The 27,171-nt window shown below is 41.1% G+C and overlaps 1 protein-coding gene across 12 annotated transcripts in view; it reads right to left on the bottom strand.

Annotated features, from left to right (window-relative positions):
• The window catches only part of PDE5A (phosphodiesterase 5A), a 196,353-nt gene that overhangs the window by 78,945 nt on the left and 90,237 nt on the right, over positions 1 to 27,171 (bottom strand). For 10 of the 12 annotated variants that reach the window (XM_072625349.1, XM_072625339.1, XM_072625338.1 and 7 more), the window contains 4 exons: positions 20,688 to 20,799; positions 19,359 to 19,443; positions 8,333 to 8,508; positions 1,135 to 1,194 (listed from right to left, as the gene is read on the bottom strand). In XM_072625349.1, the coding sequence (XP_072481450.1) occupies positions 1,135 to 1,194; positions 8,333 to 8,508; positions 19,359 to 19,443; positions 20,688 to 20,799 (433 nt within the window). The remainder of the gene's footprint in view (positions 1 to 1,134; positions 1,195 to 8,332; positions 8,509 to 19,358; positions 19,444 to 20,687; positions 20,800 to 27,171) is intronic. The other 2 variants (XM_072625340.1, XM_072625345.1) reach the window with 1 other exon arrangement.

The raw sequence follows: 27,171 nt of genomic DNA, 5'->3' as shown, positions 1-27,171 counted from the left end.
TTTGCATGGACTCTCCCCAAAACATGGAATGCTCTTCCTCTTCCTCTCTATTTCTTCTCTTCTGTGCCTTTCTTCGAGACTCAATTCCAACCACATCTCTTGTAAGAGGCCTTTCCCACAGCTGCTAAATGCCTTCATCTTAGAGATTACCATCCATTTTCTCTGAGGGTGGCTAGGTGGCACAGTGGATAGAGGCCCAGGCCTGGAGTCAGGAATATTCATCTTCTTGAGTTTAAATCTGGGCTCAGGTACTAACTGACTGCGGTAACCCTAGGCACTTAACCTGTTTGTCTCAGTTTCCTCATCTATAAAATGAACTGAAGAAGGAAACTCCAGCATCTTTGCCAAAAAAACCAAAGAAACCCAAATGGAGTCATGAAGATTTGGACACAGCCAGAAGGACTGAACCACAACTCATTTATGCTGCATGTCTCATGTATGTACCTGGTTATTCGCATCTCATCTTCCTCATTAGAGTAAAAGCTAGGTAATATAGAGGTTAAAATGCTGAACTTGGGGTTATGAAGCCTTGAGTTCCAATCCAGCTTCGGATATTTATTAGCTGTGTGACTCTGGGTAATTCACTCAAACTCTCTCAAAGTCAGTTTTATCATCTGTAAAATGGAAATAATTATAGCACCTATCTCTGGGTTCTGGGTTTTGAGAATCAGATGATGTTTTATTATGTATAATAATACATAATAATAATATATATTATGTATAATAATGCATCCACCCATCCACATACACACACAAAACGCTTTACAAACCAAAAGTGTCATGTAAATCTTAGCTATTATTGTTAGCTTTCATTAAGTTCTTCCAGGGTAGGGATGATTTTTGCCTCTTTGTATCCCCAGTGCTAAGCGCAGTGACTGACATGTGGTAAGTACTGAAAAGATGCTTGTGGGCAGAATGAATGACTGATTCTGACTTCAGTCCTCTTTCCACTTAATTCCAAAGCCAATTGAAATAATCATGGATACCACTGTTCCTTGGATTAACTTTTCTTACTAAACCTGCTATATTTTTATGTGGAGGGGTACCTATTGCCTTGAAGTCTGCTTCTTTAGAACAGTATTATTAATTTATTAATTAGCGTATCATTTTCAGTATTTTGTAAAGTTAACTTACTGTTAATGACTGAAGCTCTCTGGTTTCCTCTTCTGCTGCACAAGCATGATATGATAGAACCTATACAGTGGGAAAAAAGTACATACTTTGTAAGTGAGATGCTTATGTATTTACCGAATGTAAATTCCAACTCTAAACTTGTACCCCTTCAAATATCACTGGACAGTTAACTATGCAGTCCCACGGATTTTTCAATGTGTACATAAGTTTAGCTAACTTCTTCAGGTAAGAAAAAAAGAATCCCAGCATTCAATCCCATTTCTCCCAGAAATGGAAAAGTTTATTCCATTTCATGTTTAAAGAAAACTCTCCCTGAAACTTCCAATTTTGATATTGTTGACATAAGAGCTACAGTGTTTAGACATGAGACAAGAAGAAAGCATCCACTGGCTGAAATTTAGCCAATATTTTTGTTCATTTTTCCAATACAAAGCACAAAACCTCAACATGCACGTATCTATTCCTTAGTCATTTTTAGCTGAAAATTGTAAGAAAAACAGAAAAGGGGGAAGGAAATTATTGGTTTTATTTTTTTTTATTAGACAAGAGCTATTTTTGTGCGCATCTGGTCCCTTCGTTTTATTCTGTCTTTTCATTTCCCTAGGCTTTGTTTCTTCGTTTGTAAAATGAAAGGGTCAGGCCAGATGGCTCCTCACCCCCCTCCCAGCTCGAAATCTATGATCTTATGAACCTCTCAACTGTTAAAAGGTCTTCTGTGGAAACTCAGAACTTTCTGAGATATGAATTCAGAGACTCCTTGAAGTTATGGCTCATACCGGTGTTCATCAGACTAAATGAGAGTGGTCTCAAGATTCTTTATCTTGAGGGTCTAGGAGGTGCAGTGGATAGAGTGCTGCACTTGGAATCAGGAAGACCCAAAGTCACATCCTGCCTCAGATACACTGTGTGGCTCTGGGGAAGCCACTTAGGCTGTCTGTTTCAATTTCCTCATCTATACAACAGAGATAATAATAGTACCTACTTCCCAAAGTTGTCATGAAGAGAAAATGGGACAATATTTGTAAAGAGCTTTGTAGACCTCAAATGTAACGGGTGTGTAATAATAGCTAACGTTTATTAGTACTTAATATATGACAGGCATTGTGCTAAGCACTTGATCCTCACAACAACCCTGGGAGGTGGGTGCAGTTATTATCTCCATGTAACAGATGTAGAAACTGAGGCCAACAGAGGGTCATACATCTAGTAAGTTTCTGAGGCCAATTTGAACTCGGGTCCTCCTGACTCCAGGTCTAGCATTCTATCTACTGCACCATCTTGCTGCCCCCAATATATAATAGACATGAATTCTAGGTAAGTTTTTCACCAGACCTTTGGAGTTGTCAGGGATTTTAGTCCTCCATTAGCCAAAGTGGAGGTATCTCATTGTGGAGTGGGGATGGCACAGGGCTCTCAAAAACTGGCTAGACCTGTGATTTCATTGATAGAGGGAACTCCTGGATGAGAAAACTTCCTCTGTCAGGTGAAGGCAACACCAATTCTGCTACTTTAAATCTTAGAGAACTGTCCAGAACACTGGAAAGGGATATGACTTGTCTGAGGGCACATGGCCAGTCTGAGGAAGGACTTGAACTCAGGTCTTCTTGGCTCCAGGGTCAACTCTCATCCACTATGTGGATCCACTAAGTGCCAACTGCCTCTCATTCCAATGTAAATAGGGATATAAAGAATACTCACAATGTAATCATGGCCATCATCATCGTCATCATCCTAATAGCACTAATCATGAACATGTGCTTTGTTATTTTTGAGTGATTTCTGTCATGAAATGTGACCTCATTTGGGGTTTTCCTGGCAAAGATACAGGAGTGGTTTGCCATTTCTTTCTCACTCATTTTACAGATGGGGACACTGAGGCAGCAAACAGTTAAGTGACTTGCCCAGGGTCACACAGCTAGTAAGAGTCTGACTGCATTTGAATTCATGAAGATGAGTCTTCCTGATTCCAAGCCTAGGGTTCTAGCCACTGCTCCACCTAGCTTCCCATTCAGTGCATTAGTGTTTTCTAATTACATGTGTTTGAATTCACATTCCTATCAGAGGGCAGGGATCACATCTCACCTAATTCTCTGCTCACCCTCTAGTACAACGAATTGCACAGAGTAAATACTCCAAAAATGTTTGCTGAATGAGTCAGACCTTTTATCCCTGGTGATAACAGCAAACACCTTAGGGGTTTCAGAGAATCTTACTGCAGTATCTCCTTTGAGCCTCACAACATTGCAGTGAGTTACCTTACTCATATTAAGCATTTTCATTTTACAGATGAGGAAACTGAGGCCCAATGAGGTGAAGTAACTTGCCCTGGGTTACATGGCTAGGATGGTCATAGGTAAAATTTGAACCCAGGTCTTCAAGTCTAGCTCATTATATACTTTACCACGTGACTTCTGAAGTGAAACCATTGAAAGACAAACATTTTTGCAAGACTTAAGAACTTGGATCAATCACAACAACGGTCCCAAAGGATTACTAATGAAACCTCTGCCCACCTCCCAGTGGAGAGGCCCAAGGTGCAGAATGAGGCATACATTTTTCCAATGTGGAAATCTGTTTTGTTTGACTGCGCTTTTCGTTACTAGAGTTTTGTTTTGTTTTCTTTTAGGGAGCAAAGTTGGAGGGAGACAAAATAAATTTTTGTTCACTGTTCAGACAGTAAAATATCTACTTGGGGAGTATAGAGTCTCTAAATTAAGCATATTTGTATTAGTCAGTATTTTTGGAAAGAAGAACAGTAGATGTTTAGAGGTCCTTTTCCAAGTTTAACCAAAAAAGAAGGAGAGATATGGGATGATAGTTCATGGGGATGGCTGGATCAGTGGAGGATTTTTTGAGGATGGTGGAGACACAGATATGTTTGTAAGAAGTAAGGAAGTATGTGGTAGACAGGAACTCAGACAGCATGCTGTCATGATTTGGACCAGCTTTGTTTAGCACATGAATGGGAGCAAGGACATATGGTGGGAGTCGTTCAAGGCTGAGGGTTAGCAGGATGAGATTGGGAATGGGCTCATCCATGCATGTTTGCCTTGACTCCAGCATGTGAGATGGGGGTGAAGGAGATGGTGGGGGAAGATGAGGAAGAAAAGAGGACCTCTCAGTGAATGGCCTCAATCTGAAAGGCACTCCCACCCCAGTATATCTCCCCACCCCAGTGATTCTGAGCCCCTATCTGTCTCTGCACAAACCCTCTTCTCTGTTTCTTGTCCTCAAAAATCTGCAGCTTCAATCAATCCTTGCTCCCAATATCCCAGTCTGTTCTGCTTCTCCTTCCATTGTGTTCTCTGAAATTCCTACTTCAAAGTTAATCTTGCTTTCATTTTAAGATTTCATCTAACTCTCCTTTCTCACTCCCTCCATTTTCTACACTGTCCTTTTCCCATTCCCAATCATTCCCAACAAAGCTGGTCCAAATCATGAAACCATGCTGCCTGGGTCCACTACAAATTTGCAATACATAATTTCAAGTGGGGTTCCGTTGCATCAAGGCAATCCTTTTACACCTCCCTAAGCACGAGGCTATCCCAATCGTCACTGTGGCTTTTCTAAACTTTTTCATTCTTCCTCAATTCTCTCATGGTTCCCTCTCCCTCACCCTCTTAGCTGAGAACTTTGTCATGTATCACTGAAAAAAATGGAGACCATTCACTGAGAGCTCTTCTTTTCTTCCCTATCTTCCCCCACCATCTCCTTTACCCCCATCTCACATGCTGGAGTCAAGGAAAATGTGCATGGATGAGCCCATTACTTCCAGCCTTCTGTGGCAGACTGCCCCCTCCATCATTCACACACTCTCACTAATCTTGGACCTCTCCCTGTCTATTAGATACTTCCTTACTTCTTACAAACATATCTGTGTCTCCACCATGCTCAAAAATTCCTACATCGATCCAGCCATTCCCATGAGCTATATTCCCATATTTCTCCTTCTTTTTTGAAAAAGGACCTTTAACCTATGTTTCCACTTCCTCTTTTCTCACTCTCATAAATGCTCTGCCATCTAGCTTCCAATCTTACCATTCTACCTCAAGTACTCTCTCCAAAGTTACCCATGATCTCTTAACTGTGCAATCGAATGACATTTCTCAAGACCTCTCTTCCTTGACCTTTCTGCAGCTGTCAGTCACCCTCTTCCTCATATTCTTCTCTTTTGGGTTTCTTGGTGTGTTCTATCCTACCTGTTTGACTGCTTCTTTCTGCCCCTTCTGGATCTTCATCCAATAACCATGGATATTCTCCAAGGACCTCTTGGGTGGCATTCTCTTTTCCCTCTATACTACTTCACTTGGTGATCACATCAGCTCCCATGGATTTAATGATCATATCTATGCAGGGGATTCTCAGATCTACTTATCCATGGCTAGCCTTTCTCCCAACCTCCACTATCAAATCTCCATCAGGTGCCTCTTGGACCTCTAGGTTTGACCATATCACAGGAATCTCTTGGAAATGTCTAAAACAGAACCCATCTTTTACCATAAAACCTCCCTTCTTCCGATCTTCTCTGCTAGCATCATGGGCACCACCATGCTCCCATTCATTTATCTGGTGACCCAAGTGTCATCCTCATCTTATCATTTGTTTTCATCCCAAATATCCAATCAGTTGCAAGGCCTCTTGCCTATCCTCCCTTCTCTCCTCTGACACAGCAGACACCCCAGTTCGGGACTTATTACCACTTTCCTGAACTACTGCAATAGCCTTCAGGTTGTTCTCTATGCCTCAAGTCTTTCCTCTCTAGGTCACCCTCAACTGAGCTATGAAATGATCTTTGTAAAGCTCAGGTCTGACCATATCACAATACCTCCCTTCCATTCAATAAACTCCAGTGGCTTTCTATTACCATGGATCACTCTCTATTTGTTTGCCTTTAAAATCTCTTCATAACCTAGCCCTCTTCTGCTTTTTCAGGCTTCTTGTACCTTGCTCCCCTCCACACACTCTGTGATCTGTTCATCACACTATCACACAAGACATTCTATCTCCTAACTTCAAGCATTTTCAGTGGCTGTCCCCCATTTCTAGAAGTTCTCTCACCTCTTCTCTCCCCCTTGGTTTTCCTAGGTTCCTTTGAGTCTCAGCTAAATTCTACTTTCTGCAAGATGCTTTTCCTGGCCCCCCTTAAGGCTAGTGTCTTCTGTCTCAGATTACTTCCAGTTTTCCTTGTATATATATCTTGTTTGTAAATAACTGTTTCTATGTTATCTCTCCCTTTGGAATGTGAACTTCTTGAGGATATGGACTATTTGCCTTTCTTTATATCCCTAGCCCTTGGCACAGTGCCTGGCACAGAGGAGATGATTAATAAATGTGACACCCAGTACAAAGTCTAGGAATGTTCAGACCAAGGAAGAGGACAGCAGGGTGCTCAGTCTTTGGTGTTCTAGACACCACCCCTCTCCTACTGCAGTTTAACTGTGTGAATGTTTCCTTCTAGCTTTAAAAAGCTGAAGCTCCAAAGGGGCAGCTATTGAGCAAAGAATAAAAATATGAAGAAAATCGAAAAGCAGTGAGGGTGAGTGGGTAGAGAGCTGGCCTTGCAGACAGGAAGGAGGCCTGTGTTCAAGTCACGCTTCTGACTCTAACTGGCTGTTGGGAGTCTTGGGAAGTCACTTGATTCTCAGGTTCTAGGCAACTCTCAAGACTAGTCCTTGAATAGAAAGCATGACCTGCCTGGGGAAACGGATGCTCCTCATCTGTGGGTCCCCTATACTAAAGAAATCAAAGATCTTGTCTTAATCCCTAAAATAAAACTGAAATCATATTTATATGGTTAAAATTCTCAATGCCAAATAGAGACATTTTGCCTTAACTCTTTTCCAGTGACATATTGAGGGAGGACAAAAGCTTGTCAAAGTCAGCACCATCCTGTTGTCAGAACAGCTGCCCTCGATGATCTATCTCCCCAACAACATGTTTAGTTTTCTTTGGTCTGGGCTTGATATTCTGTTAGAACCTCAGTCCCTCTGTGAAGATTTTCGCTTCAAGGATTAGTAAAATTGACATCACAACTAAGCAATATTCACTGCAACTTTTCATTTTGGGAGAGTAAATCAGTCCAATGCTCATCTAACTTCTCATCCAGGTAAGGTGGCTGCTAAGGACTTTTAACTTCACATCCACCCCATTCTGTAGGGCCTTTAAAAATTGCATACCTACAGGTGTGATAATTGTCATTTAAAAAAAACCTGGGAACTTTTAATTGTCAAAAAATTTACATCAATCTAAATATCTTCACTGAATTAGATTCTTAATTAAGACTCATTTTTAAAAGAGAGGAACCACTTTCAGGTAACACATTTAGGACGCCTCCTTACTAGATGAGGGGCAATTGAAGAATAGTAGAGACCAAACTGGGTTAGCCAGATGGGACAGTGGACAGAGTATTGGGAAGGCTCCTCTTCACGGGTTCAAATCCAGCCTCAGACACTTACTAGCTATGTGACCCTAAGAAAGTCACTTAACTCTGTTGGCCTGAGCTGGAGAAGGAAATGGCAAACCCCTCCAGAACCCTGCCCACCTCATGAGGTTGGCTTGGGACTCAAATGAAGGGGTGACTATGACCAAGCTCCAGTATCCCACAGAGGCAGTGGCCCAGAAGGGCAGCACTGAATCTGTTTGTGCCCCCTGGTGAGGCAGTGTGCCACAGCAGAAAGCAGACTAGAGTTGGAATCAGAGACTCTGCAACTTACTCTTTCTTTGGCTTTAGCAAATTGCTTCATTTATGGGGCCTCCATTTCCTCCTTTGTAAATAAGGTATCAGAACCTAATGATCCCTAAAGCTCCTTCCAGCTCCAAGTCCTTTGATCTCAAGGATGTACTGGGGCTGACCTTTCTGGCCTACCTATCATGAGGACAGACTGACGTCACACAAAAATCCGTTATTAATATATTAGTAATATTAGTACAGAAGCTGCAATGACTAATGGCTAGACCTTGGCCAAGTTATTTAACCTCTGCATGTCTCAGCGGGCAGAGGACTCCCTAGGTCTTATCTCCTCAATTGTAAATGTTCCACTATTTGCATCAATAGAAGGGGATCTCATAGAGGGAGTACCCCTTGTTGACAAAATCATTAGCTCTTCAAATATTCTAAGTCCTACGACTGGAACCCTGAAAAAGCCCAACCAGGCCACCCAAAGATGAGATAAGCAAGCCCCGCCATTTGCAGGCTCACCTCTAGAGTTACCATCTGCTTAGCCATGGCTCTCTCCACTGCTTCATACATCTGGGTGTTCTGGATTCCCAATCCACAAAAGATGACAAAAGCTTCCAGAAACTGCTCATCATTTCTGTTGAAAGGTTTGAATTTTCTGGAATTCTCTTCCATCTTATTAACAAGCTGGCAAACACCTACAAAAGTTAGAGAAATCAGGTGAATGTTACTGCTATTGTCAAGTCAGTTAATAAGAGGCAGCATTGAATCATGGAGGGAGTGTCAGATTTGGCTTCAGGAAGATGGAAGTTCAAACCTTTCCCTGGAAACTTCTTAGCTGCATGACCTTGGGCAAGTCACCTAACATTTCTGAGCTTCATGCAGCCCTAGAAGGTGATGAGTTACAGATGGGCTGCAATCTGAGCAGGTACAGGTAGCTTTTTGTACATTCTGCTTGATTTTCCATTCTGAATTATCTTAATTATCTTCCTCCCACCTTCCTTTCACTTGCCATTGAGAAGGCAAGAAAAACAAAATCAATTACGTATATATATATTTATATATAAAATATACATATATATACACACACACATACACACATATATAGTCAAAACAAAATACTGCAAGAGAGACAAAGAGATGGAGACAGAGAGACGGAGAAGAAGGGAAGGAAGGAGGGAGGGAAGGGGAGAGAGAGAAAGAGAGAGACAGAGAGAAAGAGAGAGAGACAGAGAGAGAGAGAGACAGAGAGAGAGAGAGAGAGAGAGAGATGATAGGGAAGGAAAAGGGGATGAGATGAGAGAAAAGATGCCTCATTCTGCAGTCTGAGTCTTTCACCTCTTTATCTAACAGTGAACAGCGTGTTTCATCATGAAGCGTTTGAAACTGTGGTTGGTTATTGTGTCAAAAAGAATTCATAATTCTTTCAAAATTGTCTGTCTTTCCAATATTGTTGTTACTGTACAAATTATTCTCTCGCCCTATTCACTTCTCTCTGCATCAGTTCATACAAATCTTCCCAGGTTTCTTTGAAGTCACTTCCTTCATAATTTCTTACAGTACAATAGTATTCCATTCCATGCATATACCATTCCCCAATTCAACCATTGCACAATTGGTGGGTACCCTTCAGTTTCCAATTCTTTGCCATCACAAAAGGACATTTTTGTACACATGGATCTGTTTCCTCTTTCTTTGCTAAATGGAGGTAGTTTTCACCTGAGAAGTTCAAACACAGCCCACATCAGCCCCTTGATGCTCTAAAATGGGCTGTTAACTATAGTCATTATCAGGAAGTCCCACATTCTTCCCTTATAAAGACTTGAAATCTCTTAACAAGCAAGTAAAGATGCCAGGGATTTACTGTATAAAAATAAACAGAATCACAGAATAGTATTTAGAACAGATCTGCTTTCACCTAGCCTTAAATTACTGTCTGATTCTTAGGAACATCCTAGAATACACTTTTTCCCTTGACGTAGAAATCAATTCTAGACCACTAGTCCCCAAAGACAATTTGTCCTTTCAAGGCTAATTAAATTTTTGTCTATTTTCCAAGAGAACAATTCTAAAGCGTGTCAGAAGAGGGGACATGAAGTTTGCCTTTCCCTACTTAGAGCTTACATTAAACAGAAAATCTCATGCACAACAGACTAGTATGACATTTTTCACGTAGCCAACATCACTGTTCAAAGCTAGACCTCAGGGTTCTACAGAAACATGTCAAGTACACACAACTGTCACAACAATGTGCAGCAGCAAAGATAGGGTAGCTAGATGGTGCAGGGGATAGAGTGCTGAGTCTGGGCTCAGGAAGACTTATGTTCTTGAGTTCAAATCTGACCCCAAACACTTATTAGCTGTTGTGAACCTGGGCAAGTCACTTAGCCCTGTTTGCCTCAGTTTCCTCATGTGTAAAAATGGGCTGAAGAAGGAAGTGATGAACTGCTCCAGTATCTTTGCCAAGAAAATCCCATAAGGGTCATGAAGAGTTGGAAATGACTCAACAGCAGCAACAAACACTGAAGATAGTTTAAGTGGCAGCTTTAGTCTAGAAAGAAGGACACAGGTCAAACACAGTTCACTACAAAGAGAGAAGAATGCTTATCCCTTCCTGGTTAAAATTTCCCAGGGATTAGGGGCTGTACAATAACCCAGGATCATGGAGAGGATCTTGTGAGAGAATGCTCTAAATTTCCTTATCTATGAAAAAAGAATACAAGACTCCAAGGGTCTCAAATGCAGGGCCATCGAAGTCGTCTGGGCCTGTGTTGGCATCTTTAAGATAACTATTATACACTTCCATCTTTTCCCCATGAGTCCAGAAGATCAGAGCTGGAGAGGACTGAAGAAGTCATCAAGGCCAGCTGGTACCTGAACACATCTCTCTTCTATTTCAGTCCCGATAAAGGGTCATCCAGTTTTTACTTGAATCTTTTTCTCTACTCCCCCAACACAGTCTATTCTATTCTTCTAGGCAATTTTCATCTTTCTCTGTGTGTGTCAGGGAAACCTATGGACCCCTTCTCAGCATATGTAAATACATAGATAGAATAAAAAAAATTAACTGATTGTATTGGAATACATTGACACAGAACCCAATGCTGCAATGTTCCGTGAATATCCCCTTTTTCTAAAACTTCCTTGAAACTTTAAGATGTCAAACCTGAAAACTATTGATCAGATTCAGTGAAAATCTTTCAGTATTTGACCAGTCAAAAAATTGAGTACTTGCTCATTTCTACCTTTTATTCCTTTTTTTAAGTTGCTAGTGGGAGAGAAGGGAGGTTAAAAAGGGAGAGAGGGAGAAAATAAGAATTTATATAGTGCCTACTATATGCCACACTCTATGCTAAGTGCTCTTTAAAAAACAACAGCAAATATTGTCTTATGTGACCTTCACAGCCATTCTGGGAGATACATCCAGTTATAATCCCCATTTAAGGGGAAACTGTGGCAAACAGAGGTTAAGTTACTTGCCCAGGGTCACACGGTTATTACGTGTCTGAGGTCCTAAAACTAGGCTAAGCTGGTCCACTGCATATCCACTGTCTCTACAATGCCTAAATTGTAAGACAGTGGTTAGAAACTTTGTCTTTGTGCCTATGTCTTGTGTGTGGCACACTGCTAGCCTCACCAAAAAAAATAGGTGATTTAGATGCTCTGCATAAAGTCACATACTCTAAGCTGGCTGTCCTAAGGCTTAGAGCTGAAAGAGAGCCCGGAGCACATGTAGCAAGACCTTATCGTCCAGGTGATGAAAGAGAGGCCAAGAAAAGTTGTCACACAAATCCAAATATGTAGAACTTGGATTTGAACTCAGGACTTAGAGATCCAAATTCAATGACATTTTTAGTACAGTACACTGAATCCCCAAGAAATGTACTAGATTTTATTTTCCTGCTAAATTTGGCCCATTGGGCTATTGAGAGAGTAGCTGTAGAGAAGCAGACAGCAAAGTCAACCAATGCCTGAAATCAACTCTTTTTACCTTATAAATAAGGTCCTTATAGATATAAATACAAAATGCATCTGCAAGGAACAAGGAAGATTGTAAATAACTAGAGGGATATTCCATGCTCACGGCTAGATCATAGCAATAAATAAAGATGATGATACTATAAGACTGAACTTGCAGATTTAGGGCTATGCAAGTGAGGATAACAAAGGGATATTTAACAAATCTAGACAATATGATAACATAAAATTCACTTGGGGAATATAAGATCTGGAATGTGAAAGCAAAATAATGTAATAAATACAGGAATGAAAAGGGGATGGAACATCTAAACTCTGAACTATATGATAAGGTAATAATCACCAAAACTGTTGGTTATTGGCTAAACAAAGGAAAAGAGTCAATTACTGGAGAAGATTACATAAGGAAAAATTAGAAATAATTGAACTCAACAACCCAGTGCTCAATAAATCTAAAGATCTAAAATATATATAATAAATATATATAATTACACATATAGTATAAATGTATGAATTAAATATATAAAAATGTACATTATTTATGAAAGAACTCCCTTCCTGACAAGTATCACTAGAGAAACTGGCAGAAGTGAGATTCAGACCACCATCTTACACTATACACCACAATACATCCAAAATGGACATACGACTTGAGTGTGACAGAGTATAAATACTGGAAGAGAAGCAGATGATAAAACTTTCACAACCAGGCTTAGGAAGTAAATTTTAAAGCAAACATTAGATAGAAACAATTATTAAAGATAAAATCATTTTGATAACATGAAATTGCAAAGTTTTTGCATGAATAAAAGGATAAAAATGAAAGCGGTCAACTGGCAAAACATCTTTGCATAAAATATCTCTGATAAAGGTCTGATATTAGAGATATATAGACAACTGACAAAAATATTTAAGACCAAAAACCACTTCCCAATAGATGAATGGTTAAAGGAGATGAATAAACATTTTGTAAAACAATCGCAAACTATTAAGGTCATATGAAAAAAGGCTCCAAATCAATAATTCTAATAGAAATGCAGATCAATACAAGCCTGACGTTTCAGTTCACATCTGCAAACTGGCAAAGATGACAAAGACTGAAATAGTTGTTGGAGAGACTAGGAAAGGCAGGCTCAGGAATGCATTGTTGATGAAACTGTGAATGGGTCCAACCATTCTGGAAAATATCACCCATGAAAATATGACCCAGAGATTTGATTGCTAGACTCATACCCCAACAAGACAAAGTTAAAAAGAAAGGCCTCATCTTCACCAAAATAATAAATCATCACAGGAGGATTTTTTTCTAGTAACAATGAACCGGAAGCCAAGTAGACACCCAATGATGGAAGAACGGCTAAACAAGGAGATGAATGCAACGGATTGTTACTAGGAAAACATAAGAAATGATAACTATGGTGATTTTAGAGAAGTATTAGAAGAGCTAATGTCAAGTGAAGAAAGCAGAACCAGGAAAAAAACATATACAATGACTACAAGAGAGTAAATGGAAAGTAACAAGGCAACTGACACTGAATGCTGCAAAATCATAATGGTAAAAAGTGTGCAGATCCCTTGCCTTTCCCTCCCCCAATCCCTCCGTTTCTTTGCAGAGATGGGATTGTGGAACATTGTTGTATGATGTCATACGTTTTCAATATATTAGTTTTGTTGAACTTGTTTGTCCCAATTTTCACCCTTTCTAATTTTTTATTTTAAAGGATGGCTCTGGGAGAGTGGAGGGAGAGGGAGACGGTAGAAATATGGGTGATGCAAAAAAAAAAAAAAAGACATGAATAAAACTTTATGGAGTCACTGTGGTTTGGCCTAATCAAATTACTCTCTAATCACAGAGGGAAGCATGTTGCACTGGAAAGAACACTTAAGTAAGAAAGGTAAGGCACTCGAGTTCCAAGCCTTCTTACTTATTATTCCTGTGGGGCAGTATATGGTGTCATAGTGCACAGAGCGCCAGACTGAGAGTTAGGAAGACTCATCTTCCTGAGTTCAAATGAGGCCTCAGACACTTACTAGTTGTGTGACCCTGGACAAGTCGCTGTTTGCCTCAGTTTCCTCATCTGTAAAATGAGCTGAAGAAGAAAATGGCAAACCACTCCAGTATCTTTGCTAAGAAAACCCTAAATGTGTTCACAAACACCCAACTGAACAAAAATGACTAACCCAAATCTCCCTCACTTTGAAAATGTCATTTAATCTCTGTGGACCTCAGAATGAAATGAGTGGGGTGGACAAGAGAATTTCTCAGCATCTTTCCAGCTCTAAAATTCAACAATTCAATGTCATCACATGGAATGGAACGTGATTCAGGAAACTGAGCATTCTTTAACTTAACAGCACTGGGAGTAGAATTCAGCTATCCCTCCTTCTTTCCCAGGGGCTGTGTAGTGACTCCAATGCCTCATATTACACCCCAGAGGAGTGCCACTCCTCCTCTTAAAGTCACTTTAATAGAGTTTGCTCACATGTGTACTGAGTTCAACAGATTGAGCTATACCACTTATGAGGAACTAAAAAATCAGAAAATCATCAGTTTGGACATTTGGAGAGGTCCAGAACTTCAAAATCACCACCACATGCAGCATCTCTGCTCCTTTTTTCCTGAGAAGTCTTTTTTAGCTCATTGTAAGACTGCTTAGAACTTCCTTTGATGAATGTGATGACTCAAGATCAGACGGGCAGAGAAATTCTGCAGGGCCAAGGGGATTCAGTTCTGCAGAATCTTCCATTTTAAAACAATAATAATACCAATAATTTGCTGTTAAAATATCCAGTTCCCTTAGAACACCTCCAGTTCCAGAATTCTGTGACATCATTTGACTTTTTTTCACTTTTAATTGGAATGAGGTCAGTTCCTTTTCCTGTTGCATAATTTTATAGAAGGAATCAATCCATTGGGCATTCATGCACTTTAGCCCATTATAGGAAATAAACAGAATGTGAATCTGATCAGAGCTGAGAGGAAATTATATAACAGTTTTGAAAGAATGGGGCTTTTAGGCTCTCAAGAAGAGATATAGTACTCACTAAGAAATGCTAGAAGTAATAATATCTCATTTTCCCTTAGGTCCACTGGTCAAGGATGAAACCAGAAGCAATGAGCCTTTTAGAGAGGAAGGAATCAGATCGGGGTGAAGAGAAAGCTTCCTAACAATTAGGAAAGAGCTAGATAGAATCAGCAGAGAGGAATCAGGATGGTGAATGGTTCTAAGTTCTTACCACAAGAGACTCAGCTGAAGGAAAAGGCTATTTAACTAGGGGAAGATAATTCTTTTCAAGTACTTGAAGAGTATTGGTATGGGGAATAGGGATCAACTTGACTTCTGAGGGTAGAACCAGAACCAATGGGTACAAGCTACACTTGAACAGCCTTTCAAACACAGTTGTCTTTGAGTGGAATGTATTTCCTGAAGAGATGGTGGATCCTCCAGCCTTGGAGCGTAACAAACTGGGGCTATTCTTATTGAGTGTTATAGTGGTGATTGTACCATGGGCTATCTGGCAGACACAGCCTCTTAGGTCCTTTTCACCTCTAAGATTCTAATCCTCAGTGTCTTTGTTCCCATCCCACACCCCTAATACCTAGCGTGATATTCTATGGAGGCAACATTTAATAAGCAAAGGCTAAAGTTGCCATGGTCCACGGAGTCATGAAGAGTGGGACATGACTGAACCGAGTTATCAGCAGTAGGAAATTAACATTTGTATGAGATAAGAATGTAGAAAATGGAACGCAAACATTCCTGAAGTATAATAGGCAAACAAAGAGACAAGAACCCAGTTCTAACACAGAATCAAGGAATGGTGGCCGGGTCATAGGCTCGTTGAGCTCTGTTTTGGAGTAGACACCAAAGGGCCATGTAAAAGAAAGTGAGATTTGGGCTCAGGAGACTTCGGTTTAATTAACATCTGGCTCTGCCATCTGCTTTGTGTCCTTAAACAAGCCATCTCCCTTATCTGGGTCTCAGTCATCCTGGGTGATACGACCCTTTGCTTCATCTACCCTAGCTCTAAATGTCCTGTTGACACTGACCTGTTCCTCAGCTTAAATAAACTCCAGGTACAACACTCAATGCAAACTGGGTTTATTCCTTACCAGTGAGCTACAGGCAGAGATGAAAAGGTTCTATGTTCTTGGGTATTAACTGGGGAACATCAGATTTTTGGACCAGGCATTTCAGGAAGGACATGGAATGAGGAATAGAAAATGTGAATTAGGGTTGACATGGGAGTGAGCTAGTTATAACTTTTCTCTCATCTTCAAATTGTGTAACTACAACATAGGGAGAAGTAGCACTTAGGAAATGGAGAGAAGCAGGGAAGGAGGAAAGGAAAGCAGAGGATGAGACAAACAGAACAAGTGAATGGGAAAGAGGATAGAGATTTCACGGTATGGGGTGAAAACACAGCAACACTCAGCATCTCTGCACCTAGTGTGGTGCACATAGTAGGCACCCAATACATGTTTATGGATCGATTGATACGAGGAGGAGGCCAATCACAATTACACTCAGATGGAGCACTAATGAGCCAACACCTGAGAGTATGAACCAGCTAACCTGATGGGTGCCTTCACTGTCATTCCATAGAGCGCTGGACCTAGAGTCAGGACAATTTATACTCAAATCTAGCCTCAGACACTTATTAACTGTGGGATCCACTTAACCTCTGTTTACCTCAGTTTTCTCAACTGTAAAATGGGGATAATAATAGCAACTACCTCTCTGGGTTATTATGAAGATAAAATGCAATAATATTTATAAAGCACTTTGTAAATCTTAAAGCTCTACATACTATCAGATTGATGTTGTTATATCTGTCAGCAGTGAAAAGAACCAGGGGAAGAGAGAGAAGTACAGAAAACCCCTGGCACCCTGTCTTCCTGCCAGCAATACTTTGGAGACCCCACATTAGAATTACATGCTAATTTCCAGTTGGCACATGCCAAGAGGTACCAAGAAACATTGGGCAAAGTGCAGGATGTGGAATTAGCAGGACATCTGTTTGATTCCTACCTCTGACACCTACTGTGTGGAAATGGAAAAGGGACTTAAGCTGAAGCAGGTAATATCTATTCACTCATTTGCAGTGGTTTCTCTCTCTGGGACTATATTCTTTCATTCAAGAGGCTTCCTAAGTGAATTAGCAAAAATAACCCCAAACTTTCTTTTGGAAGACTGTCAACCAGCAACTTAGAAGTAACAGTATTCGGGACAGCTAGATGGTGCAGTAGAGAGAGACATGAGCCTGCACTCAGGAAGACTAATCCTGAGTTCAAATCTCAGATTTGAACTAGCTGTTGGGACCCTGGGCAAGTCACTTACTCCCGTTTGCCTCAGTTTCCTCTTCTGAAAAATGTCTGTAAATGAGCTGGAGAAGAAAATGGCAAATCCCTCCAGTATCTTTGCCAAGAAAACCACCATATGGGGGTGAAGAGTATGACAGAAAATACTGAACAACAAAGTTTATATTCAAGGGATATTTGTATACTGCATTTTTTCCCTTAAAAAGATTAAAAATCCCTAGTAATTTAATTCATGAAGCACATGAGGGCTGGCGATGTGGTGTAGTTGTAGTAGAGGGCTGGCTTTGTAACCAGGAAGAGCTGGGTTCAGGTCCTTCCTCTGCCAAGTACTGGGCTCGTGATTCTGGGTAAGTCACGACCTCCAGCTCCAGCTAACTCTAACATTAGAATTGGTAGAGACAGTGATGCCTGTAGAAGCAAGGGGTAGGTCCTCACCAGGGAAGTTCTAGGTCTTGTCCCCTATCCTCCCCACATGAAGACTGGACCATGAGGCTAATAGACCCTTCAACTCTGACTTTCAGTCATAGATTTGCTTGTATTTTCACTGATTTTGAGTCCCTTTGTTTAAAAATAAAAACTTGCAGAGAAGATGCTGACCAGTGTTCATAAAGGGTATTTTTTCATGCAAGAGAGTTCCCCAAACCAATGGAACAAGTCTTTGAAAGACAGTGTGACACCCTTCCAATGCTGAAAGCACAGGAGTGAGACTCCAGAAGACCCAACACATAGAATCAGGTTTAGATGAAAGGGTCATGTAGTCCTACTCACTTTATGGAAGAGGAAACAGAGGCACAGAGAGGCTTAGGGACTTTCCAGTGTTACACAGCTCATACTAGACTTGGTTTCTCTACTTGGTAAATGGGGCTTGGCTATGCTCATCACTGAAATGAGTTCTAGGCAGAACTTCTCCATTTGGTCCCAGAGGGTAAGAACTCAGAGAAATCAGTAGATGTTAGAGAGGAGGCACTAACAAAATTACTACGGAAGAGAGAAAAAGAGCGTTCCTAGTTCAGTCAGGAAATCTCTTTCTTTCTCTCTGATGTTCAATCTGGACACTAGAACTAACCTCCAACTCATCTATACCTTTAGTAGCTGTCTTTTCAATTTCTTATACATTTTAAAGTATATTTTCTTTTTATATAACCTTCATTTCTGCATTTATTCTTATCCAATAAGCCATCACACATAACCCAAAATAAGGAAAGAAAAAAAATAATTCAGCAATTCTGGGAGGGAGATGGAGCCCAGCGGCAGAGTCTGGGTTCTGGGGGTGATGCGGCAGGAGAGGAAGGCAGACCGCAGGCAACACTGTCTGGAAACCTCTCAGAAGACGCCACGCTTGGCTCCAAAGAAGAGACAAGAAAATCCACCTCCCTCCCTTCTTAGTGGAGGTTGGTACCCTGGGAGTCCACTGACAGACCCAGTGACTGGCCAATTACTTTTGCTGAATTCTCTTTTTCCCTTGTCTTTTTTTGGGATTATATGTGATGACTCATTGGGTAGGGATAAACGCAGAGATGAAGGTTGTATGAAAAGAACCGTTACTGCATGACTTTCCAGCATGCATTTAGAGTTTAGACCTGTCTCTGTGTTCCTCCCTCCTCTGTCTCCCCTTCCCCCCTCATTCTCCCTCCCCCCTCTCTCTGATCTCTCTCTTTCTTCCCCCACTCTTCTTCTCTCTCTCTCTTCCCCCACCCCAACTCTAGGTCACCTTTCTTTCTCTATTAGAATATAAGCCCTTTGAGGGCAAAAGCTGCCTTATTTATTTTTTTACACAGTAAGCACTTAAACGCTTATTCATTCATGAGAGTAGGGATTTGAACCCAGACTTTTGGACTCTGTGTCCATGTTCTATCCACTAAGCAGTACTGCTCGTAACATCCCAGACATTAAACACAGGCATTCAGCACTAGCTCATGGTGGGATACATGACAATGCAGGCAAACAGCTTTTCCTCACTAGTCCAAGGAGCTGTGTGAGGTCTGGGAGATGGGACAGCTCCTCCCTCCCACAGGCCAACCCTGAGTGGATGTGGCTGAAAAACTTCCTGCTGGGAGACCAGCATGGTGAGGGACGGACCTCCCTGGGCTGGTTCTCAGAGGGGGGAGTCCTGGGCCTGGCTTGGGAGGGTCTCTGGGCCTTGAGAAGCCAGGGTCACCCACACACATGGGGGAGGGGTGTCAGCACAGACAGGCGCAGACCAGAACCACCAAGGGAAGGACCGAAGGTGAGAATGAAAGAAATTACCTATAACTCTGTTCTTCTTTCCATTTTTTATAGGTGTGCAAAGCAAACTTCTAATGGGCTGCTGAAAGTTGTCTGGGTTTTCATTCTATTGAAAAAATACACACATACACACACACATACACAGAGAAGATGGCAACAGACCAGAGAAATCAAGTCAATAATTAGTCTGTAAAAGTGATTACGTCCCCCAACATTTTCCTCTTTTGTCACTTCAGGTACAGAGAATGTGCCAATGAATGAACAGCCCATTGATGAATGTGTACTGAGAAGTCCTATCACACTGAGCTTTGACAGCACAATGAACATCTCCTGGTCTATTTCACTGTGTAACTGATTGTTAACAGCACCTACCCATGTGCACTATTTACCACTGGCTTAGACCCATGAGTGGTGCTTGGAGACATATATTGGGACAAAAACTGCCAGAGAAGGAAGCCCAGGGAGGCCTGGATGCCATTATCGAGCCATACCATAGGGGTGGTTTAAGTTTTCTTTAACATTCACATGGTTTACAGATAATAGAGCTGACCTAGACCATTGTGATTGCTGAAGCAGCAGCCAGCCCATTTCTGTTCTCAAGGGAACAAATACTCGTGGCTCCCAAGTGGTGGATAATGGGAGTCCCCATGCTCTACTGGGGTGTGCTCTAGCTATGGGTTCTAATGTAATGAACTTAGTCTTTAAAATTTGTCAAGATATCCACAGATTTATCAAAAGCAGGATGGTTGGCATGGGCTAAGGCAAGAAAAATATCAGAAAAATAATTTTGTGAATCACATTTTGAGGCCTGGTGTAGAAATCTGGATAGGGGCAACTAGCAAATAGACCACTGGGCCTACAGCCAGGAAGACTTGAGTTCAAATCCAGCTTCAGACAATTACTAGCTGTGTGACCTTGGGCAAGTCACTTCAACTCTGTCTGACTCCATTTCCTCAAGTATAAAACAGGGATAATAATAAGCACCTACCTCACAGGGGTGTTGTAATAGTCAATTGTAAACTGCTTAGCATGGAATCTGGCACATGAAAGGTGCTTAATAAGTGCTTATTTTCTTCCTCCTTCTGAATGTTTTCCTCATGTTTCCCCTTATTTCTATTTCCTTGAGATTTCATTGGCCACCCATTTAAAAAGGACAAATCCTAGGGTTGGAGGGCATCATAAAATCAGCTGACATCTAGGCAGGGAAGCATTACCTTCCTTGCTTGGGACAGGAAATGCACTAACCACACGCCTCACCCTAGAATCTTTCTGTGGCAGCCAGTTTGATACAGAAATGGGCTATGTAGGAAACACTCTCATCTTACTTCAAGACTAGATTCATTTACTTACTGTCCAGGGAAATCTCTTGTCCTTATAGACATCGGGGATATTAAGAGGTTCCATGGTGTCTCTGACATAGCGAGCATACATGTAATTGATTTTATTCATGTCTCCATCCCTACTGAGAGACAAAAATTGTTCTTTACCATGATGAAATGTTGGAAAGATACAATTAAACCACTGCCAGTCAAAGGTTAACAATATGAAAGAATGCTCCAAGATGGTAATAATAATAGAAATCCACATTAAACACTCCTGAGCTTTCCCTCTCACCTAGCAAAAGGACCAAGGTGCTAAACAATGGAAATAATCAATGCTGGAGGGGCTATGGAAAGATAGGCACATGGAAACACTGTTGGGGAAGCTGTAAGTTGGTTCAACCATTCTAGAGAACCAAATGACTAAAACGTCTAGATCCTCTGACTCAGTGAGGCTTCTTCAAGGAATATACCACAAGAAGGTCTGGGATCTAAAGAAAAGCCCCATTCTTTCACATCTCTGCTGTACTGAACACTGTTCACCACCCTCTTCTCTGGGTTTTCCTGAAGCTAATCACTCCAGATTCACCTACTACCTGTTGGACACCTCCTTGTAAGTCAGCCTCCTTTACTGGTTCATCATCCCTCATATCCCCTAATTGTGAGTATTCCCTAAGATTCCCTAGGATTCTTCTCCCTCTACACTCTGTCTTGGTAATTTGATTAGCTCATATGAGTTTATTTATCATCTCTAAGCAAGTGACTCAGATTTAAATTACCCAGCTCCCCAGCTTTCCCTTGAACTTTAGTCCTGTATCACCAATTGCCTATTTGACATTTCAAACTGGATGTCCCCAAGGTATTTAAGTTCAATTCATCTAAGGCAGAACTCATTATCTTTCCCCACAAACTCTCCCATCTTCTGATCTCTCTTATTTTTGCCAAAAGCACTACTACCCTCCCCAATCCTCAAGTTCCTGAGTTCATTATTACCCCAAACATCCCACTCTCCTTCACCCCAAAGATCCAGTTGCCAAATCCAGCTGTTTCTATCTTCATATTAAATACTTCCCCGACATCCACCCCCTCCTCTCCATTCTCAAAACTATCATCATGGTTTGGGCCCTCATTGCTTTTTGCCTGGGTTATTATAATGGCCTTCTAATGGATCTCCCTGCCTTCAGTCTATGACCACTCCATCTTGACTTCCACGTAGCAATTTTCCTTTAGTGAAGATCTCACCACGAGACTCCCCCACTCATCAAGTTGTATCAGTCTTCTATTGCCTGAGGATAAAATATAAACTTCTGGGGAACTTGCAAAGCCCTTTGTAACTTAGACCCAATCTCGATGGACATCGTCCTCCATCCTATGCTCTGTGACCACGCCAGATTGGCCTTTTCTCTATTCTTCATGTATCGTACTCACCCCCACTTCCCTGCCTTTGCCCACGTGCCTAGAATGCACTGCCCCTTGGCCTCTGCCTCGATGAGTCCTTCTCTTTCTTGAAAAGGCAGCCAAGGGATCAGCTCCTGGAGGAATCTTTTCAGGATCCCTACCTTTCCAAACTACCACACATTTAACATATACATATATATTTATAATTTTACATATTTTTTATATTTTATATGATTTTTATATATTTGTATACTGATTTGCTTTACACTTATACATCTATCTATCTATCTATCTATCTATCTATCTATCTATCTATCTATCTATCTATCTGTCCGTCTATCTAATTCTTTTTCTGCCATCAGAATGTAAGTTCCTCGAGGGGATGATCTCATTCTTTGTACTTGTATCCTTTGCATCCCTGGGGTCTCTTGGCACATAGTAGGCACTTAATCACTACTTGTTGATTGATTGGTACATACCAATCTACCTCAAGCAGCACTTCTGTGGTACCAAAGAACTGGAAACCATATTGATATGGATTGGGGAATGGCTAAAGAAATTGCATTACATGAATGTAGCAGATTACAACTGGACTATAAGAAATGAAGAGGAAGCATGGGGAGCCTTATATAAACTGACACAAAGTGCAGTAAGCAAACCCAGGAAAACAACATACATAATGACAACAATGGAAAAGGAAACATTAAAAAACAACAGCTAAACAACCCAAACCAAATGCTCGGAAATTATAATGAATAAACTTGGCCCCAAAGAAGAGCTGTGAGAAGCAGACCCGCACTCCCCAGACATTCTGCAGAGGGTGTGGAAAACTGTCTCTAATGCCACATTTGTTCAGTAAGGTGGTTTTTGTTCAACTGTATTTTTTCTTCTATTTTGTGTTCTTTGTTGTGGAGGATGGCTCACTAGGATGAGGCAGAGGAAGTGGTATGGTGGGAAGATAAAAATTACTAACAAAAATGTATTTTAAGACATTAAACCATTGCCTTGACCCTGGAAAAGTCATATACCAGTGAGTTGGTGTACCATGTACATACTCAGAATAACTATACTCTTAAAGATGCCTTATAAATTTGGCAATATCCTGGTAAAGTAAAAAATAAAATATCATGAATGATTTTACAATCAAGTTCTCTGGTAGTTAGGTCATAGACAGAGCAGAAAGGAATCTTAAAAGTCACATATGAGAAAAATGAAGCCTGGGGGAAACGGATTGCCCAAGGGCACCCTGAAAGTGAGTGGCAGAGCCAGGATCTGAATCCAGGTCTTCTGGGTTCAGGTGGCTGTTGTGTTCATCCTTTGTTTTCAAAGAGGACCATGATGTCAGAGAAATGATGACATGACTTGAACTTGACTGTTTTGAGTGAGGGAGGGCTGTGCAGGTCACCAGCCTCACTTTCTCCTCCTGAGCCATCTGGATCCAGTGACCAGATATTCATCAGGATGACTAGAGATGACCCAAGATGCAATGGGAGACCTTGGCCTCTTTGGCTTTGGGCCTGACCAGGTACTCACTCACGGTGAGGTAAGGTCCATACAGTGAACAGGCCTGTTTAAGAAGTAGTCAGGGAGTGGCCCCTTTAATGATCAAAAGAAAACTAATTAAATCAAGCTGGAAGGGAAAGGAAACAGTTACATTTAACAATCTCTTTATATTAATGATATAGGAAGCACAAAAGATGGTGACATCCCAGGACTGTTTCTGTCTGATTGCCATCAAGAAGAACCAGATAACAGCAATCATTATAACAGCAACAAAGTGATAACACCATCTTCATCACTTTAGCCAAGGATCTCACAACGCTTTCTCAACAGTACTCTCAGCTGGAGAGCATCCTGTGTTCTTTTGAAGGGCACCAAGTTATCTCCCATTCCTTTTCACATACAATCTTTATGGACAGGTTTTCTCTTTTGTGTGCTGATGGATGTGATAGAAGAAGCACAAGCTTTGGAGTCAGAGGACTTGGGCTCATAGGATCACAAGTCCTAGATTAAGAGCCGATAGGACCCTTAGATCAGCAATATGTGAACCAGGAATTATCAGAAGAACCTTTAGAGGTCATGATTCTAAGTCCTTTCTTTTATAGTTGAAGAAAATAGGGCCTAGAAGCTGAGAAGGGATGGCAACTCATTCTTGACCCCAAGTCTGGTGCCGTATGTACTATTTCACTTAACTTTCCATTTCTGAGACTCATTAACTATGTGATCTTGGACCACTTATCTCCCCTGGGTCTCAGTTTCCTTAACTGGAAAAAACAGGGTTGGACTAGATGACCCCCGAGGTCTCTTTTCAAGACTTAATATTTCATGACTCTTTTTTAACCAGATACAAGATTGACCAAGGACCATCCTTCAGATTACATGCCCAAATTACTTTACTTGATTCTCTGAATTCCAAAAAATGATATCAGCTTTCCTACTTGAAGACTGGAGAAAAGTCAGAGAGGAAAGCTAGAAGCATTTTAACCAGAACTGAAGATCTTCCCTTCTCCAGTAAGGTCTACTTGTCCCCTTTCATTCCTTAGCTATCTTTTTCTCTCTCTGACTTCTGATTTTTGGCTCTACTTTTGGGGTAGCTAGGTGGCTCAGTGGGCAGAGCCTCAGGCCTGGATTTAAAAGACCTGAGTTCAAAATTTCGCCCTAGACACTTACTAGCTGTGTGACTCTGGGCAAGTCACTTAACCTTGTTTGCCTCAGTTACCTCATTTGTAAAATGAACTGAAGGAAATGACAAATCACTTTAGGATCTCTGCTAAGAAAACCCCAAGTGGGGTCATGAAAAGTCAGACACAACTAAACAACAACTGAGATATATTGCTTTGAAATTAAAAAAAATAATAATTTAACTTTCATCTTAAGCTTAGATTAAACAATCTTTAATGTCTCAGTCTTTTCAATTTCTTTACTCATAATCTGCTGTCAGCAAACTGTTTATCCCATAATCTGATGTCAGCCAGCTTTTAAGCTTTAGCCTAAAGGGGAACAGAATGGGGTGCAGGCCTTCTGGTGATGGCCAGGGTTGAAGTGAGGAGAGTGATTGGCCTAGATTTGGATCTACTTGTGGAAAGTTACTCAGACTTTACGAACATGACTGGGAAAGGGAAAGGACAGCTGTGATAGTTAAACCTTGGGAAATGCTGACTGTTGAGGCATGGGAACGAGTGGTAGGGAAATTTTAAAAGTAAATAAATATATTTCCACATACACATAGTTGGCCAACAACTTGCAATACTCAATCTGCTTCTACCTCTGTTTCCAAACTGTGGTCAGGGCCCATTTAGGTCTTCCCCTCCTCTGTTCTCCCTGGATCTTTCAATGAACACATTTTGACCCAAGTGTGCTTAAGTTCATCAAGAATCGATTATATGCCAGTGAATATGACAAACCACAAAAGAAAAAAAATATCTTACTAATCAGATACTGTGAAGTAATGTGGTGTCATGGTAGGAATACTAGATTAGAAGTCAAGGAACCTGAGATCTAGTCATTATTCAGACAATCTGTAGCCAAGTAAGTTTGGGCTGCAAACTTATCCACAGTTTGAGTCACAGTTAATTCAGCTGTAAAATGGGGGTAAGATCTAATTGCACACTTTCCTCTGGTTGTGGTGAGGATGAATTAGACAGCAGGAACAGACCCCAGACATCAACTGGTACAACCCTTGAGCTGAAATCCTTCCACAGGGCCATGGACAAGAAATCAACTAGCATTCTCTTGAAGATCCCAAGCAATAGTGAGCTCACTATCTGAACAAAGACAGCCCATTACATTGAAGGAGAATATTTAACTTATTTTTGCTGTTAAATTATTTCTGTTAAATGTCTATCTTCCCTCATGGAGCATTCTTTCTAACAAAAAACACTAACAAGGTCAGTTGAAATAACAACCGTGTCTGACAGCGAATACAACATTTCATACTCATAGTCATCCACATCTCTAACCAAAACAGGGACCATATATTTGTAGTGGATCCAGCTAGCAGAGTTGAGTGACATCCTTTAGCCCTGTTTAGCTGCTCATGAGTAGGAATGGAGTAAGTAGGTCATAGAAGCTGGGGTTTGGCAAAGCATGAACTGGCCTCAGGACACAGAAAAAAGAGTTTGAGAGTAAAGGCCAGTGTAGAGCTGAAATGGGATACTAAGAGAAGGGAGGAGGGCACAGCCTGGGCAGGAGTGATGACTTGGGAAAATACTGACAGACAGACAGACTGCAAGCCATAGTGGAGAACCATAGGTTCAGGAAGAGGAACTTGCATGCAGGAGAAAGACAGAAGTGGAGGTTATGGTCAGACAAAGACATGGTCAAGTTCTCGATCATGGAAGTGGGACATCTCTGAGTGCTGAGGTCAAAGGTATGGGTGCCTCTGTCTGCAGCTGAGAGGTGAGGCGAAGTGGTAGATAACAGCAGGGAATAAATCAAAGAAGATTAGGGTCTTTGAGGAAACATCAGATATTCAAACCTTTGAGGGCAGAAATTGGGCTGGAGAGGATGCCAGGATCACAATTCATTGAGACAGGAGGGCGACTGTCTTATGGACCAGTGGATAATGACCATCAGGGTCCAGGTAGGGTGATTTGCATAAAGGAAGTTTCCAAAGAGAAGAGGCAGCTGGGTGGTATAGTGTATAGAGTGCTGGACTTAGAGTCAAAAGATCTGAGTTCAAATTCTGCCTCAGAATCTACCAGTTGCATGATCTGGTCAAGTCAATCAAACTCCTTCAGTCTAGTTTCCTGTAAAATGGGAATATTAGAACTGACCCCGCAGGATTGTTTTGAGGATCAAATATTAAGCACTTTTCAACCCTTGAATATAGGTATGTATGTGCATATATTATGTATATATGTTATCATAATTAGCTATTATTGATGAGTGATAATGATGGCAGTAATAGCTAACATTTATATAGAACTTACTATATACCAGGCAACTGTGCTAAACCTTATTTGATCCTCATGACAACCCTGTGAAGAAAGATGCTATTGTTGTCCTCATTTTACAGATGAGGAAACTAAGGCAAACAGAGGTGAAATGACTTGCCTAGAGTCACACAGATAGTAAGTGTCTGACATCAAATGTGAATTCAAGTCTTTTTGTCTCTA

Source organism: Notamacropus eugenii, chromosome 7 (assembly GCF_028372415.1).
Source record: "Notamacropus eugenii isolate mMacEug1 chromosome 7, mMacEug1.pri_v2, whole genome shotgun sequence".
NCBI classification, from domain to species: domain Eukaryota; kingdom Metazoa; phylum Chordata; class Mammalia; order Diprotodontia; family Macropodidae; genus Notamacropus; species Notamacropus eugenii.
The sequence above is the reverse complement of the archived record's forward strand: the minus strand, read 5'-3'. Positions and strand labels throughout refer to the sequence as shown.